At 42.5% G+C, this 16,708-nt stretch overlaps 1 protein-coding gene and 1 non-coding gene across 4 annotated transcripts in view; both read right to left on the bottom strand.

Annotated features, from left to right (window-relative positions):
* The window catches only part of TULP3 (TUB like protein 3), a 51,324-nt gene that overhangs the window by 8,291 nt on the left and 26,325 nt on the right, over positions 1 to 16,708 (bottom strand). For all 3 annotated transcript variants that reach the window (XM_039461579.2, XM_039461578.2, XM_074403392.1), the window contains exons 3-6: positions 11,488 to 11,647; positions 9,746 to 9,886; positions 3,253 to 3,350; positions 2,691 to 2,894 (exon numbers count right to left, since the gene is read on the bottom strand). In XM_039461579.2, the coding sequence (XP_039317513.1) occupies positions 2,691 to 2,894; positions 3,253 to 3,350; positions 9,746 to 9,886; positions 11,488 to 11,647 (603 nt within the window). The remainder of the gene's footprint in view (positions 1 to 2,690; positions 2,895 to 3,252; positions 3,351 to 9,745; positions 9,887 to 11,487; positions 11,648 to 16,708) is intronic.
* LOC120360813 (U7 small nuclear RNA) lies at positions 4,006 to 4,067 on the bottom strand. The gene has a single exon (XR_005577230.2). It is a non-coding gene; the product is annotated as a U7 small nuclear RNA (small nuclear RNA).

Raw genomic sequence — 16,708 nt, 5'->3', positions numbered from 1 at the left:
CAAGTCCCTAGCATGTCAAGCTGTTCTTCTTTGGGTCTTTATCCCTTTTTCTTTTTTTTTTTTTTTTGAGACAGAGTTTCGCTCTTGTTACCCAGGCTGGAGTGCAATGGCGCGATGTCGGCTCACCGCAACCTCCGCCTCCTGGGTTCAGGCAATTCTCCTGCCTCAGCCTCCTGAGTAGCTGGGATTACAGGCATGTGCCACCATGCCCAGCTAATTTTTTTTTTCTATTTTTAGTAGAGACGGGGTTTCACCATGTTGACCAGGATGGTCTCGATCTCTCGACCTCGTGATCCACCCGCCTCGGCCTCCCAAAGTGCTGGGATTACAGGCTTGAGCCACCGCGCCCAGCCTTTATCCCTTTTTCTTTTTTTTTTTTTTTTTTTTTTTTTTTTGAGAGGGAGTTTCGCTCTTGTTACCCAGGCTGGAGTGCAATGGCGCGATCTCGGCTCACCGCAACCTCCGCCTCCTGGGCTCAGGCAATTCTCCTGTCTCGGCCTCCTGAGTAGCTGGGATTACAGGCACGTGCCACCATGCCCAGCTAATTTTTTGTAATTTTAGTAGAGACGGGGTTTCACTATGTTGACCAGGATGGTCTCGATCTCTTGACCTCGTGATCCACCCGCCTCGGCCTCCCAAAGTGCTGGGATTACAGGCTTGAGCCACCGCGCCCGGCCCTTTTATCCCTTTTTCTAACTCTCTTATCAGAATTCACTATCAGGGTGTTTTTCCCCATATAATTTTTCTAAATTCACTAGTTTGATTTTCCATGTAATTAGTTACAACTTCATCCCTAAAACTTCCAGTTAAAAAAAATCTCCAAAGCTAGGTGAGGTGGCATGAGTCTGTAATCCCAGCTGCTTGGGAAGCTGAGGTAGAGGGATTACTGGAGTTTAGGAGTTCAAGGCCAGCCTGGGCAACCTTGCAAAATCCCATAAATAAATAATCAATGTTCATCCAATGCCATGATTAAGAGTCTTTCCAACTTTAGGAGAGACAGGATCCTGAATACCTTCTCATTCTTTACTGTGATGGCTTTCTTTTTGAGACAGGCTCTCACTCTGTTACCCAGGCTAGAGAGCAGTGGCATGATCTCAGATTACTGCCACCTCTGCCTCCCAGGTTCAAGTGATTTTCCTGCCTCAGCCTCCCAAGTAGCTGGGACTACAAGTGCATGCCATGACTCCTGGATAATTTTTTCATTTTTTACTAGAGACAGGGTCTCCTTGTGTTGGCCAGGCTGGTCTCGAACTCCTGTCCTCAAGTGATCCGCCCGCCTCAGCCTCCCAAAGTGCTGGAATTACAGGTGCAAGCCACCGCGCCTGGCCTGTGATAACTTTCTTAATGCCAAGGAGACATAGACAAAGGAATGTCAACCACATCTACTGCAGCACATCAGGAAAGCCTTTGATTAGGCAAAAGGCAACAAGGGGAAAAAGGGAAGGCTCTCCGGAGAGGAAATACTCTTTTTCCATGTTGCTGTTGTTTTCAACCACTGTGACTTCAATGGCATGAATACCATCCTATAGTCATCCTTCCTAAACTCTACTAGACTCGGACCATAATAGGGAAGCAGAAGAGTGGCAGTGGCTAAGCAGGAAGACTTTAGAAACAGGTTTGAATCTGGCGTGCAATTTGGGGTAGGTAAGTCACTCCCTAAGCCCTAGTTACCTCATCTTTAAAGCAGAGATAAGAAATCCTACCTAACAGGGTGGCTACAAGGATTACAGGTGATAATATATATAAACATATATGCGTAAGCTTGGTCTGTTGTAAAAACTCAATAAATGGTTTTTACAACAGACCAAGAACAATTAATACCTACTATTATTATCTCATTTCTAGGCTCTTAAAATCACGTGTTAAGACCTGGTATTAATGCAAAATTAGTAAAATAAAGTTGTTCACTGGCACATATTAAATTGGCTCAAACTTATAAATTAGAACTTCTAGAGTGAGAAAAAAAGACATTTAACTTATATATCCTTCTGTATTTCTAATTCTTCTTATTCCCTAAAACTCGCCCTCCTTCCACAATGTCGTGTTCTACCATAATAAAAAGAAAAACCAAAAGAACACACAGTAACATCCAAAAACTATATCATGGGAGATAGGTGAAAACAATACATTAACAAATACCTGTCCATTTTCCCACATTGTGAATAAAGCTCTTATTTGTGGGAAGATAGAGCTTGCTGCCTATTAGAACATGAGCTCTTTGGAGAAAATGAGAACACAGCATATGGGGATTAAAAGATATGACTGCCAGGCGCCGTGGCTTACACTCGTAATCCCAACACTTTGGGAGGCCAAGATGGGCAGGTAACCTGAGGTTGCGAGTTCAAGACCAGCCTGACCAACATATAGAAACCCCATCTCTACTAAAAATACAAAATTGGCCGGTGAGGTAGCACATGCCTGTAATCCCAGCTACTTGGGAGGCTGAGGCAGGAGAATTACTTGAACCTGGGAGACGGAGGTTGCAGGGAGCCAAGATCACACCATTGTACTTCAGCCTAGGCAGCAAGAGCAAAACACTGTCTCAAAAAAAAAAAAAAAAAAAAAATACAATCTACTTCCAGCGGGCTTGACCTAATACCAGAGTTAGTTCCCTAAGGCCCATCAACAGTCTATTCCCATAACATTCTTCTCTCTCTCTCAAGAGTTTTTTTAGAAATCAATTTTCATACCTTCTGATTTTCTTCTTTTTCCAAGTACATATAGTAGGTGGGGAAGAGGCCTCGATCCATTCCCTTTTTATCCCGGATTATCCGACATCTTACTGTGATACCTTGAGGGGCAGGACTATACACAAAGTCCTCCAGGTCATCTATGTCTCCCAGGAGGTTATCAGCTGGCTGGGCTGCAGTAGCAGAACTGGAAGTGGCTGTATCCTGAAAGGACAGCCACATATGAGCAACAGGTGGCTGGGACTGAAAATCTGATTCTCTTTGAGAAACAGTGGACAAAGCAACTTAGTGGTTTACCCCTATGTCTTCAATTTTCTAACAGAATAAGGAAAACTAAAAAGTGAAATAAGAATATGAATATTCGGAGTAATGAAGAGCTAAGTTTGAAAATGGGACAAAGCCTCACAATAGCTGACCTGAGATAGAAGAAATTAGATCATAAGCTAAATTTGAGCTTACACTTCTGAAGGAATCCTCACTCAGTAATGGTATTTAAATACTGAAGGTATGTTTGAGAAAGAGTCAAATTAGCTCTAATGGAAGAAGTTTCAGAACTACATACGGTTGAATTCTGGCTGGATGCAGAACTGGGTCTTTCTAAACATGCTGACTGGGATCTTCCATCAGTCTCATCATCGAAGTTCACACTTTCAGAGAGCTCTAGCAGAAAAGGAAGAACTGTCAGCACTGCCAACACTGGTTTAAAAAAAGATCTTTGAAACAAAGATAGTTTTAATTTTCTTGCTTAAAATATTCCTAACTATTCTTTCCCTAAACACAAGTATTTTGTCCAAATACATAAATGAGGCAAATTCATAAAGACAGAAAGTGGAACAGAGGTTAGCAGGGGGTGGGGCAGGGGAGAATGAGGCATTATCCTGAGTGAGTGTGAAGTCTGGGGATGATGAAAAAGTTCTGGAGATGGATGGTAGTGACGGCTGCACAACATTGTGGATGCACTTAATGTCACCGAACCTCACACTTAAAAATGAGTAAAGTAAATTTTAGGCATGGCACAGTGGCTCATGCCTGTACTATTAGCATTTTGGGAGGCTGAGGCAGGACTGCTTGAGGCCATGAGTTTGAGACCTATCTCTATGAAACTTTTTTTTAAAAAAATTAGCTGGGCATGATGGTACCTGTGTGTCTGTAGTCCTAGCTAGCTGAGGTGAGTGGATTACTCAAGCCCAGGATTTTGAGGCTAAAGTGAGCTATGCTTGTGCCACTGCACCCCAGCCTGAGCAATAGAATGACACTTGAACTCTTAAAAAAAAAAAAAAGAAAGTGTACATTTCTTGTTATTTGGAAGGGAAGAGAAAGTTTTCAGTAAAAACAAGAAAACTTGCTAGACAAGTTCTAAAAAGAGCTGTAACACTAGTAATTTTTTTTTTGAGACAGTCTCACTTTGTCACCCAGGCTGGAGTGCAGTGGCGTGATCTCAGCTCACTGCAACCTCCACTTCCCTGGTTCAAGAGATTCTCTTGCCTCAGCCTCCTGAGTAGCTGGGATTACAGGTATGTGCCACCAAGCCCATCTAATTATGTATTTTTAGTAGAGACAGGGTTTCACCATGTTGGCCAGGCTGGTCTCGAACTTCTAACTCAAGTGATCTGCCCACCTCGGCCTCCCAAAGTGCTGGGATTACAGATATGAGCCACCATGCTCAGCCAACACTAATAACTTTCACGTTACAATGCATATTTTACCAAAATAAAAAAAATTCAATGTTCTCTACAGTGTTCTCTACAGCAGTTTCATTCCCCCCAGCATTTTCTTAATCTCTAATCAGCTAAATCTAATTAGTTAAATCTAATCAGCAATGTTTGAAATACTAATACTTTGGATTTATGGAGCATCTTTTATAGAAAATTTAAAATTGCTGAATGAAAAACTATTTTTTCATTTTATGCTTACATTTATTTGACTTAGAGGAGGAGATATTGCTAGTCTTTCTTTTCTTTCTTTTTTTTTTTTCTTTTTTTTTTTTTTTTGGTGAGATAGAGTCTCACTCTTGCTGTCCAGGCTGGAGTGCAATGGTGCCATCCTGGCTCACTGCAACCTCCGCCCCCCCAGGTTCAAGCGATTCTCTTGCCTCAGCCTCCTGAGTAGCTGGGATTACAGGCACCTGTCACCACCCCCAGCTAATTATTTTGTATTTTTAGTAGAGAACCATGTTGGCCAGGCTGGTCTTGAAGTCCTGAACTCACACGATCCACCCACCTCGGCCTACCAAAGTGCTGGGATTACAGGTGTGAGCCACTGTGCTTGGCCCTACTTTTTGTTTTCTATTGTTTCTTGTTTGTTCATGGAGTATATAATCTGGAGGGGAACACAGCTGTAAAATGAAGTGTGATTAACGTGTGTTATAAAAGAATGATGAGCCTCAGATCTATATATGGGAGTACAGGCTCAGGAAGAATCATTTCCCCAATAGACAGAGGCAGAGCAGGACCTAAACTAAATTCCCTTGTCTCTGATCTAGTATCTGCAGGGTGAAGTTATCCCTCATGTAACAGCTGAAATGGTCCTCAAATCATGGATTTACAAATGGAATTAACAATAGTGTGGCTTTGTTGGCCAAGTGCGGTGGCTCACGCCTGTAATCCCAGCACTTTGGGAGGACAAGGGAGGCAGATCACGAGGTCAAGAGATCAAGAAACCTGTCTCTACTAAAAAAAAAAAAAAAAAATTAGCTGGGCATGATGGCGCACACCTGTAGTCCCAGCTACTTGGCAGGCTGAGGCAGGACAATCACTTGAAACTGGGAGGTGGAGGTTGCTGTGAGCAGAGATTGCGCCACTGCACTCCAGCCTGGCAAGAGTAAAACTCTGTCTCAAACAAAAACAAAAACAAAACTAATAGTGTGGCTTTTTTCTCTGAACCACTTCTTGTGCACTTCAACCATCTCAGAAATGAAAAATGATTTATTTTTACACAGTACATAAATGGATTGGTATTAGCTTTACTGAAGAACACAAGGATAAGACAAAGGTCAATTTAAAAAAATCAATCTCAAGTGAAAACATAGGCCCATACAAAAGTTTATAAATGAGTGTTCAGGCTGGGTGCGGTGGCTCACGCCTGTAATCCTAACACTTTGGGAGGCCAAGGCGGGTGAATCACTTGAGGCCAGGAGTTCGAAACCAGCCTGTCCAACATGGTGAAACCCCCATCTCTACTTAAAATACAAAATTAGCCGGGCATGGTGGTGCATGCCTGTAATCCCAGCTAGTCGGGAGGCTGAGGCAGGAGAATCGCTTGAACCTGGGAGGCGGAGGTTGTAGTGAGCCAAGATCATGCCACTGTACTCCAGCCTGGGCAACAAGAGCAAAACTCCATCTCAAAGAAAAAAAAGAGTGTTCATAGCAACATTATTCCTAACAGTTGGGAAAGTGGGAACAATCAAATGTCCATCAGCTGATCAACTAAATGTGGTTTATCCATACAATGAAGTGTTATCCAACAATAAAAAGGAATGAAGTACTGACACTGGTTATAACATGAAGGAATCTGGAAAACATACTAAGTAAAATCCCAGACACAAAAAAAACAAGTATTGTATGATTCTATTACTATGAAATGTCCAGAACAGACAAATCTACAGAGACAGAAAATAGACTGGTGGCTGCCTAGGGCTGAGGAGATTGAAGGGAAATGGGAAGTGACTGTTAATGGCTATGAGGTTTCTTTTGGGGGTGATGAAAATTTTGTAAAATTGATTGTGAATATTGTTGTGGAACTCTGTACTAAAAACCAATTTATTGTTCACTTTATTTATATATTTATTTTGAGACAGAGTCTTGCTCTTGTAGCCCAGGCTGAGGTGCACTGGTGCGATCTCTGCTCACTGCAACCTCCACCCCTGGGGTTCAAGCGATTCTGCTGCCTCAGCTTCCTGAATAGCTGGGATTACAGGCGCCCGCCACCACACCCAGCTAATTTTTTTCATATTTTTAGTGGAGACAGGGTCTCAGCATGTTGGCCAGGCTGGTCTCAACTCCCGACCTCAGGTGATCCGCCCACCTCTGCCTACCAAAGTGCTGGGATTACAGGCGTGATGAACACCCAGCCTATTGTTCACTTTAAACGGATGAGTTTTATGGTCTGTAATTTATGTCTTAAAAGAACTGTTACTTTAAAAAATTATTTGGTTTGTGAAGGACATTTTTCCTTCTGCTCTCTAAAATGTTAACTTCTTCTTCTTCTTCTTATTATTATTTAAGACAGGGTTTCACTCTGTTGCCCAGGTTGGAGTGCAGTGGCCGAATCACAGCTGCTCACTGTAGTCTCAACTTTCCGGGCTTAAGCAATCCTCACATCTCAGCCTCCTGAGTAGCTGGGACTACAGCATGTCCAGCTAATTTTTTGTAGAGACAGGGTTTCACCAGTTTGAGACTGATCTCAAACTCCTGAGTTCAAGTGATCCGCCCACCTTGGCTTCCCAAAGTGCTGGGATTACAGACATGAGCCACCACACCTGGCACCCCTGCTTTTATTTGGTAGCAAAAAGGCAGAAAACTCTTGAGATATCACTATCATATGGATAGCTACACCTATTACTATGTTTGCAAAATGCCATTTTCAGGTCATCAAAAGAACTAGAGGAACAGCCGGTTGCAGTGGCTCATGCCTGTAATCCCAGCACTTTGGGAGGCCGAGGTGAGTGGATCACCTGAGGTCAGGAGTTCAAGACCAGCCTGGCCAACATGGTGAAAACCTGCCTCTAATAAGAACACAAAAATTAGCCAGGGGTGGTGGTGTGTGCCTGTAATCCCAGCTACTCTCAAGGCTGAGGTAGGAGAACTACTCGAACCCAGGAGGCAGAGGTTGCAATGAGCTGAGTTTGCGCCACTGTACTCCAGCCCAGGTGACAGTGTGGAACTCCATCTCAAAAAACAAAAAAGTCCCTCACAGGTTTTTATTTTTATTTTATTAATTTTATTAATTTATTTTTTTTTTAAAGGGTCTTACTCTACACACAGGCTAGAGTGCAGCGGCACAATCTTGGCTCACTGCAGCCTCCCAGGCTCAACGAGACCTCCCACCTTGGCCCCCCAAAGTGCTGGCGTTATAGGCATGAGCCACTCTGCCCAACCCAAATTTTTTTTTAATTTTTAGAGACATGGTTTCATTCTGTTACCCAGGCTGGAGTGATGTGGCATGATCATAGCTCACTGCATCCTTAACAACCTGAGTTTGAGCAATCCTCCCACCACAACCTCTCAAGTAGCTGGGACTACCAGCATGTACTACCATCCCCAGCTAATTACACAATTTCTTTTTGGTAGAGACTGGGTCTTGCTATGTTGCTGTGGCTGGTCAACACCTAACTTCAAGTGAGCCTCCCAACTTGGCCTCTTAAAGTGCTGGGATTACAGGTGTGAGCCACTGTGTCCAGCCTTCTATTACTCCTTAAAGTCCCAATTCCTTATGTGGTCTATCAGGTCCCATATAATTAGAGCCCACTTCCTTCTCCTGGCTCATCTCTCTACCTCTCACTTCCTTCCCTATGACCACATACTCTGAGCTGCTGCCATTGTGAACTGGCCAGCACCTCTTCCCGTGTCAGGCACTAGCTCAGATATCACGTTCTCTGGAAAGGTTCCCAAATGTCCAAGTGAGGTTTTCAGGCTCTCTCAGCACCTTGATTTTCTAGCTCTAGCCTATTTAAGTGCATGAAGCTTCATGAGGGCAGGAATCATGTTTACTCTTGTATCCTAAGTATCTAGAATAATGCCTGAGATATGGTATGTACTCAAAACATATTTTCTTTCTTTACTTTTTTTTTTTTTTTTTTTTTTTTTTTTGGTTGAGGCAGGATCTGCCACCCAGGCAGGAGTGCAGTGGTGCGATTTCAAGCTCAGTGCAACCTCCGCTTCCCAGGCTCAATCAATCCTTCTGCCTCAGCCCCTCAAGCAGCTGCAACTACAGGTGTGCGCCACTGCACCTGGCCAATTTCTTTTCCTTCCTGCATTTTTTGTAGAGCTGTTTCTCCATGTTTCCCAGGCTGGTCTTGAGCCCCTGGACTCAAGTGACCTGCCTGCCTCAGCCTCCCAAAGTGTTAGGATTACAGGAATGAGCCATCATGCCTGGCCTCAAAACACACTTTTTTCTTTTTTGAGAAGTTTCACTCTTGTTGCCCAGGCTGGAGTGCAATGGTGCAATCTTGGCTCACTGCCACCTCCACCTCCTGGGTTCAAGTGATTCTCCTGTCTCAGCCTCCCAAGTAGCTGGGATTACAGGTACTCATCACCACAACTGACTAATCTTTTTCTATTTTCAGGGGAAGACAGGGTTTCACCATGTTGGCCAGGTTGGTCTTGAACTCCTGACCTTCAGGTGATCCACCCACCTCAGCCTCTCAAAGTGTTGGGATTACAGGCATGAGCCACTCACTACACCTGACTAAAATATAATTTCTAAATAAGTGAATATATGAATTTGTTTAAACGTTCATCTATTCTACCATTCCGTGGTAGGCTCTCCTGATTTATATATCCCAGGACCTAGCAATGTTTGCCTGATGCAAAGTAAGTACCCAATGGATATTTATTCATTATTGGGCTTCAGTTTTCTCATCTGAAAAGGGGATGCTTGACCCCTTCTCATTATAAAATTATTTTTCTAAAAAGGAAAGAAGACTACAAGGGATCATTGAAATGTAAGGGAATATTTATGGAAATGAGAGCTCCAACTAGCAGAAAGGCTGTCAATCATCACCAACTATGACGTGGAGGCAGAGTAGAGGGGGTAGAGTGACAACTCTGTCAGAAAAGGGTGGGAACTGAAAATAGTTAAAAAGAGAAACAGTCATCTATGGTAGCTAATATTTTATATTTGATTACCTTATTTTTCTCAGGCAATAGTATAAATACTACCATTGCTGAAAATGACCAATATTCAAATGTAAAAGATGCTTAATACTGTCACCTCTGTGTGGCCCTAAACCATGAGAAATTTTGAGTCATGTAGATTGTTAACTACAATGAAAGAAAAGAAAAAGATTACAAATGAGTAAGAAGAAAAATTGCCTTAAAATCATTACTAGTCCTCACCGTGCTTTTGGAGACTCTCCTTAACTCCTGGCTTGGAAGCACTAGCCACGGTGTTTTCAGTATCTTCTTCCAAAACAGGGGAGCTTACTGATGGAGCATGAACTCCACCTGGTTTCAGGACAGCAGCTGGACCATCAATACCTAGGGGCCAAAATAAAATAAATTTTTTAAAAGGAGCAAAGTATTATTCACTATTTAGTTGGGTAGATTTGGCATATGTGATCAGAATTAAAAACTACTAAATCATTTTATCTCCCCTCCTTTCTTAACATCCATAAGAACATTTCTTAAGACAGTAGGTCAGAACTGGTGTTCTTTTTTTCTGAGATAGGATCTCACTCTGTCACCCAGGCTGGAGAGCAGTGGTGTAATCACAGCTCGCTGTAGCCTCGACTTCCTGGGCTCAAGCAATCCCCCCACTTCAGCTCCCTGAGTAGCTGGGACTACAGGTGTGTGCTACTACACCTGGCTAATTTTTTTTTTTTTTTTTTGAGACGGAGTTTTGCTCTTGTTACCCAGGCTGAAGTGCAATGGCGTGATCTCGGCTCACCACAACCTCCGCCTCCTGGGTTCAGGCAATTCTCCTGCCTCAGCCTTCTGAGTAGCTGGGATTACAGGCACGTGACACCATGCCCAGCTAATTTTTTTGTATTTTTAGTAGAGACGGGGTTTCACCATGTTGACCAGGATGGTCTCGATCTCTCGACCTCGTGATCCACCTGCCTCGGCCTCCCAAAGTGCTGGGATTACAGGCTTGAGCCACCGCGCCCGGCCCACCTGGCTAATTTTTAAGTTTTCTGTAGAAATGGATTCTTGTTATGTTGCCCAGCCAAGTCTCAAACACCTGGCCTCAAGTGATCTGCCTGCCTCAGCCTCCCAAAGTGCTGGGATCACAGGCATAAGCCACTATGCCCAGCCTGGTGTCCATTCCATTAACACGCTCTGTTACTAAGGTGATACGTACCTGAGGCTATACTTCAGAAACTTAAGAATAAGACCAAGAAAACATAGTAGTACTCGATAGTACAGATCCTGTCCAAGGCAATAGCTCAGGTGGCTTGATTTAAAGGCTCTTATAATCTTATTCTTCCTCTGCCTCCTCACCATCTCAGATGGTCCTTTGAACTATCTATTGGAAGAATGAATGCTCTCTACCTATTCCTGGTTTCATGATTCACCTCTCAAACAGGTCATTCTAAACTCATTCATCTGGCATCTAGAAAACAATACTTCTAGCTGGGCACAGTGGCTCATGCCTGTAATCCCAGCACTTTGGGAGGCTAAGGTGGGTGGATCACCTGAGGTCAGGAGTTTGAGACCAGCCTGGCCAACATGGTGAAACCCCATCTCTACTAAAAATATTTTTTAAATAGCCAGGTGTGGTGGCGGGCACCTGTAATCCCAGCTACTCAGGAGGTTGAGGTAGGAGAATCGCTTGAATCTGGGAGAAGGAGGCTGCAGTGGGCCAAGATCATGCCACTGCATTCCAGCAGGCAACAAAGCAAAACTCCATCTCAGAAAAAAGAAAACAGTTATAAAATGGACACATATGTTAGGGCATCTTCCATTGATTACATCATTTATTTTATTCTCTTCAAAGACCCCAAATGTGATTATAAAAATTTAAGAAGGTACCCAGTAATGGTACTAATATTATCCCTTTGGTCCATCTGAGAATTCTCCTACCTTCTAGGTTTGTGAAAATTGTACCCTAGCAGGAAGTGATGCTGCCAAATACACACCATGTAAGATGACATTGCTGTGGGGAGTATGACAGTTCACCAAGGGAGTCTGCTCCTCATTGGTCCTTGGCTTTGCCCGACGTAGCCTGGCTTCCGGATTGGGTTGCACCATAAACGGCTCAAGGCGCTTTTTCCTTTGCCTCTTCTCAAGTAGTAGCCTCTGGGAAAAAAGTGATATAACAGATAGCCAGGAAAGTTTTGACAAGACCTAGCCACTTCCAACATTTACAGTTTGTTTTTCACTGATCCTCATAAAACATCTTGTAAATTATTTTTTCCTTACTTAAGAAATGGGAAAACTGAGGCACAGAGAAGAGTAATGATTCAATCATTTCTTTTAACAAATACTTTTGAACACCTAACACCTATAAAGATCTATTTAAAATCGTACAATGCATTTTTTTCTTTTTCTGTTTTTGTTTTTGTTCTTACAAATACTCTCACTCTGTTGCCCAGGCTGGAATGCAGTGGCACCATCAGAGCTCACTGCAGCCTTGACCTCCAAGGCGTACCCGATCCTTCCATCTCAGCCTCCTGAATATGAACAGCTGAGACTACAGGTGCATGCTACCATGCCCAGTTTATTTTAGTATTTTTTGTGGAGACTGGTTTCCCCATATTGCCCAGGCTGGTCTCAAACTCCTGAGCTCAAGCAGTCTGACTGCCTTGGCCTCCCAAAGTATTGGGATTACAGGCATGAGCCACCACACCTCCCCGACACAATGCATTTCTAACCAAGCTGAGGCTGTGATCCAAGTCTACTGAAGATGTATGGTAATCATCATAGCATTATCCAAGCTCAAAACATATAAACACACATGCATGGGGAAAGACAGAGGAACACAGCAAGGGTGATTTCTTGAGGTGGTAGACTAAGGCATGATTATTTTCTCTTTTCTAGTTTTTTTTTTTTTCAAAGTTTTATAACTGGAAGAAAAAAATATTCTCTAAAACTCAAATTATGTTCATGTTTTAAGCAAAGAGCAGTAAATTTGGCATTCTTGTTTATCTTGCATAATTAGAAATCAAATTTGGGTCAAGGGTGAAAAGAAATAAATGGCAGTTGGAACATACCAAATAGAAAGCAGTCAACTCTATGAATAAAAGCAAGATAAAGACTATGGTAGCAAGAAAAGTCAGGAAAAAAGCATGAAAGACCATGAGAGAAAAAAAAAAGAATGAAATGGAAAGGAAGGTACTAGCACATAGTACAAGTACCTTTTGGCAAATAAGGGCTTACAGGCATTACCACTGTGCCCAGCCTGTCCTTGCTTTTTTTTTTTTTTTTTTTTTGAGACGGAGTTTCACTCTTGTTACCCAGGCTGGAGTGCAATGGCGCGATCTTGGCTCACCGCAACCTCCGCCTCCTGGGTTCAAGCAATTCTCCTGCCTCAGCCTCCTGAGTAGCTGGGATTACAGGCACGTGCCACCATGCCCAGCTAATTTTTTGTATCTTTAGTAGAGACGGGGTTTCACCATGTTCACCAGGATGGTCTTGATCTCTTGACCTCGTGATCCACCCGCCTCGGCCTCCCAAAGTGCTGGGATTACAGGCTGGAGCCACCGCGCCCGGCCTCCTTGTTTTTACATACATTTTATTTCATTACAATCCATGAGGTGGGTATGATACTCCACAGATGAAGAAACAGAGTCCCAGAGAATTCAGTGACTTGTCCAAGTCACATAGTTTAAGTGGTAGAGCTGGTAAGAAACGGGTTTTTTGTATTTTTAGTAGAGATGGAGTTCACATGGAAGGAAAATATGTTCTATAGAAAAGGAGTTTTCTGCTTGTGGTCTAGGAAAGAGAGGCCAAAGAGCTAGAATTTGATAGGGTTTATCTGATTTGTCCAAGAAAGAAAAATATCTTTTTTTTTTTTTTTGAGATTGAGTCTTTCTCTATTGCTCAGGCTAGAGTGCAGTGGCCTGATCTCGGCTCAGTGCAACCTCTGCCTGCTGGGTTTGAGCAATTTTCCTGCCTCAGCCTCCCAAGTAACTGGGATTACAGGCACGTGCCATGCCACCATGCCTAGCTAATTTTTTATTTTTAGTACAGATGGGGTTTCACCATATTGGCCAGGCTGGTCTCCAACTCTTGACCTCATTCCCTCTGAGGTGCAGCTTAACGTCTTCATATTCCCAGGAAAAGAGTATCATGAACAGTAGAGATGAATACACATTCAAAGAGTAGAGCTCCCCTTGTAAATTAATAACTTGGGATTCTGGTTTTATAGCTTACTGGTGTGAGTTTAGTGTGAATTTGTGCCAAAGGGCCTGTTATATTTAGGTTCACTGACAAACTAAACTCTCAAACTTGTAAAGGGCAGACTAGACCCCTGACCACAGTGACCCCACCAAGGTATCTGGGGAAGTCTCTATCTACTTCAAGACCGATCAAACTCATTTAGATCAATGACTTGAGAAAAAAACAACTGTAGACTCAAACTGTAATTAGGGCCACAGCTACTATAGCTCAGTATTGAATAGATTGTACTACTATCCAAGTTTACAAATAAGAAAAATGTCATTAAATATATATGTGCAAGGTGCCATCTTGGTGAAAACTGTCATGCAGTTTGGGTAAGGAAGGAGAGAAGTGCTACTTGCGTTTGAATGTTAACAATGTCAATTCTTACTTCATTTATATTTTACTTCCCTGAAAGCTAAGAGTGCTTTAAACAAGGATACATAAAGGAAGGATGTATTACCAAGAAAGGGTAAGTCAGGGAGACAGGAAGAAAGCCAAAGTTGATGGTTAGATGCCCTAAAAGCAATTAAAATATACTGCCTTCATGATTTTAAGTGTCATATAACTAAAATTTAATCATCTTTAAACTTCCTAATTATCTTGGAAATTGACAGTAAAAGAATCTATCTTCCCAAGAATTTAGTGGTATGTCTTACTATTATTGCCTGAAGGCAAAATATTGAATGATGATGTCAAAATAAACAATAAGAAAATAAAGGAGATTAAATAGGAGGAAATTTCTATGAAATAAATTTATCCAATAAAATAATAAAGCTCTCGCCTGCACAGTGGCTCATGCCTGTAATCCCAGCACTTTGGGAAGCCACGCCGGGTGGATCGCTTGAGCTCGGGAGTTCATGACCAGCCTGGCCAACAAGGCAGAAACCCTGTCTCTATTAAAAATGTAAAAAATTAGCTGGGCATGGTGGCATGTGCCTATAATCCCAGCTACTCAGCAGGCTAAGGCAAGGGAATTGGTTGAACCCGGGAGGTGGAAGTCGCAGTGAGCCTGAGCTGAGATCACGCCACTGCACTCCAACCTAGTGACAGTGCAAGACTCTGTCTCAAAAAATAAAAAATAAATAACTAATCTCCCTGCCCACAAAGCGAGATCATAGGAAGACTAAAAATTTTAAACTAGACTTCTTAATATATCATTAAGTCCAGTGATGACCTCTCTTAGAGAGTACATACAAATAGATGAGCAACTGGGCTCAAAGAGACTATGTTATACTTTAACCCATTTTCATCAGATGAAATAAATGTTCTCCACCTAATGTGTGTCCATGTCAGGAATATCATAGCAAGAATCAGAGAACCCATTCTGGGCCAGGCATGGTGGCTCATGCCTGTAATCTCAGCACTTTGGGAGGCTCAGGTGGGCAGATCACTTGAGGCCAGGAGTTCAAGACCAGCCTGGCAAGCATGGTGAAACCCAGTCTTTACTAAAAATACAAAAGATTAGCCATGCATGGTTGCATGTGCCTATAGTCCCAGCTACTCCAGAGGCTGAGGCATAATAATCACTTGAACCCAGGAGACAGAGGTTGTAGTGAGCCAAGATCATGCCACTGCACTTCAGCCTGGGCAACAGACCAAGACTCTGTCTCAAAAAATTAAATAAATAAAGTAAAAAATAAAAGAGTATCCTAGTGAAACTGGTAAAAATAAAAGCACCATATGTTCAATATAAAAGTATCTCAATAAATGGTGTTGGGATAGTTGGATATCCACATGCTAGAGAATGAAGCTGAATCTGTTTCACACTATACACAGCAATTAATTCAAATATACAGTTAGATAGAAGGAATATGTTCTAGTGTTCAATAGCACAAGAAAGTGACTGTAGTTAAAATTGATTGATTGACTGATTGATTGGAAATGGAGTCTCACTATGTTGGCCAGGCTGGAGTGCAGTGGCGTGATCTCAGCTCACTGTAACCTCCGCTTTCCGGGTTCAAGTGATTCTTCTGCCTCAGCCTCCCAAGTAGCTGGGACTACAGGCACATGCCACCGTGCCTGGCTAATTTTTGTATTTTTAGTAGAGATGAGGTTTCACCATATTGATCAGGCTCCTGACCTCATGATCTACCCACCTTGGCCTCCCAAAGGGCTGGAATTATAAGCATGAGCTATCACAGCCTGCCAAGAATCATTTATTGTGTATTTCAAAATAGCTAGAAGATTGGAAATGTTCCCAACACAAATAAACGATAAATGTTTGAGGTGACGGATATCTTAAATAACTTGATCATTACAATAATTTGGTCATTACACATTGTGTGCATTATCAAATGTCAAATGTACCCCATAAATATGTATGATTATCTATCAGTTTTAAAAATAGGCCACAGAAAGTATAAAAGCTAAAACTATAAAACTTGGCCAGACATGATGGCTCATGCTTATTAATCCTAGCACTTTGGGAGGCAGAGGAAGGAGGATCACTCGAGGTCACAAGTTTGAGACCAGGCTGGGAAACACACAAGATCCCATCTCTAAAAACAGGAAGAAGAAGAAAAAAAGAAAAATTAGCTAAGTGTGGTGGTGCATGCCTATAGTCTCAGCTACCTGGGAGGCTGAGGTGGGAGGACTGCTTGAGCCCTGGAGGTCAAGGCTTCAGCGAGCTATGACCATATCACTGCACTCCTGCCTGGGTGACAAAGCAAGACCCTGTCTCAAAAAAAAAAGGGCACCACAAACATTAAAAAAAAAAAATAAGTTTAACATAATTAGTCACTAGGGTAATACAAATCAAAACTACAATTAGATGCCACTTCACACCCACTAAAATAGCCCTAAATCACAGACAATAACAAGTGTTGGTAAGAATGTGGAAAAACTGGCCAGACTCAGTAGCTCTTGCCTGTAATCCCAGTACTTTTCTTTTTTTTTTTTTTTTTTGACACGGAGTTTCGCCCTTGTTACCCAGGCTGGAGTGCAATGGCGCGATCTCGGCTCACCGCAACCTCCGCC

The sequence above is a fragment of the Saimiri boliviensis genome, chromosome 7 (genome assembly GCF_048565385.1).
Source record: "Saimiri boliviensis isolate mSaiBol1 chromosome 7, mSaiBol1.pri, whole genome shotgun sequence".
In the NCBI taxonomy this organism is placed as follows: domain Eukaryota; kingdom Metazoa; phylum Chordata; class Mammalia; order Primates; family Cebidae; genus Saimiri; species Saimiri boliviensis.
Note: the sequence above shows the minus strand (reverse complement) of the source record. Positions and strands in the feature narration are given on the sequence as shown.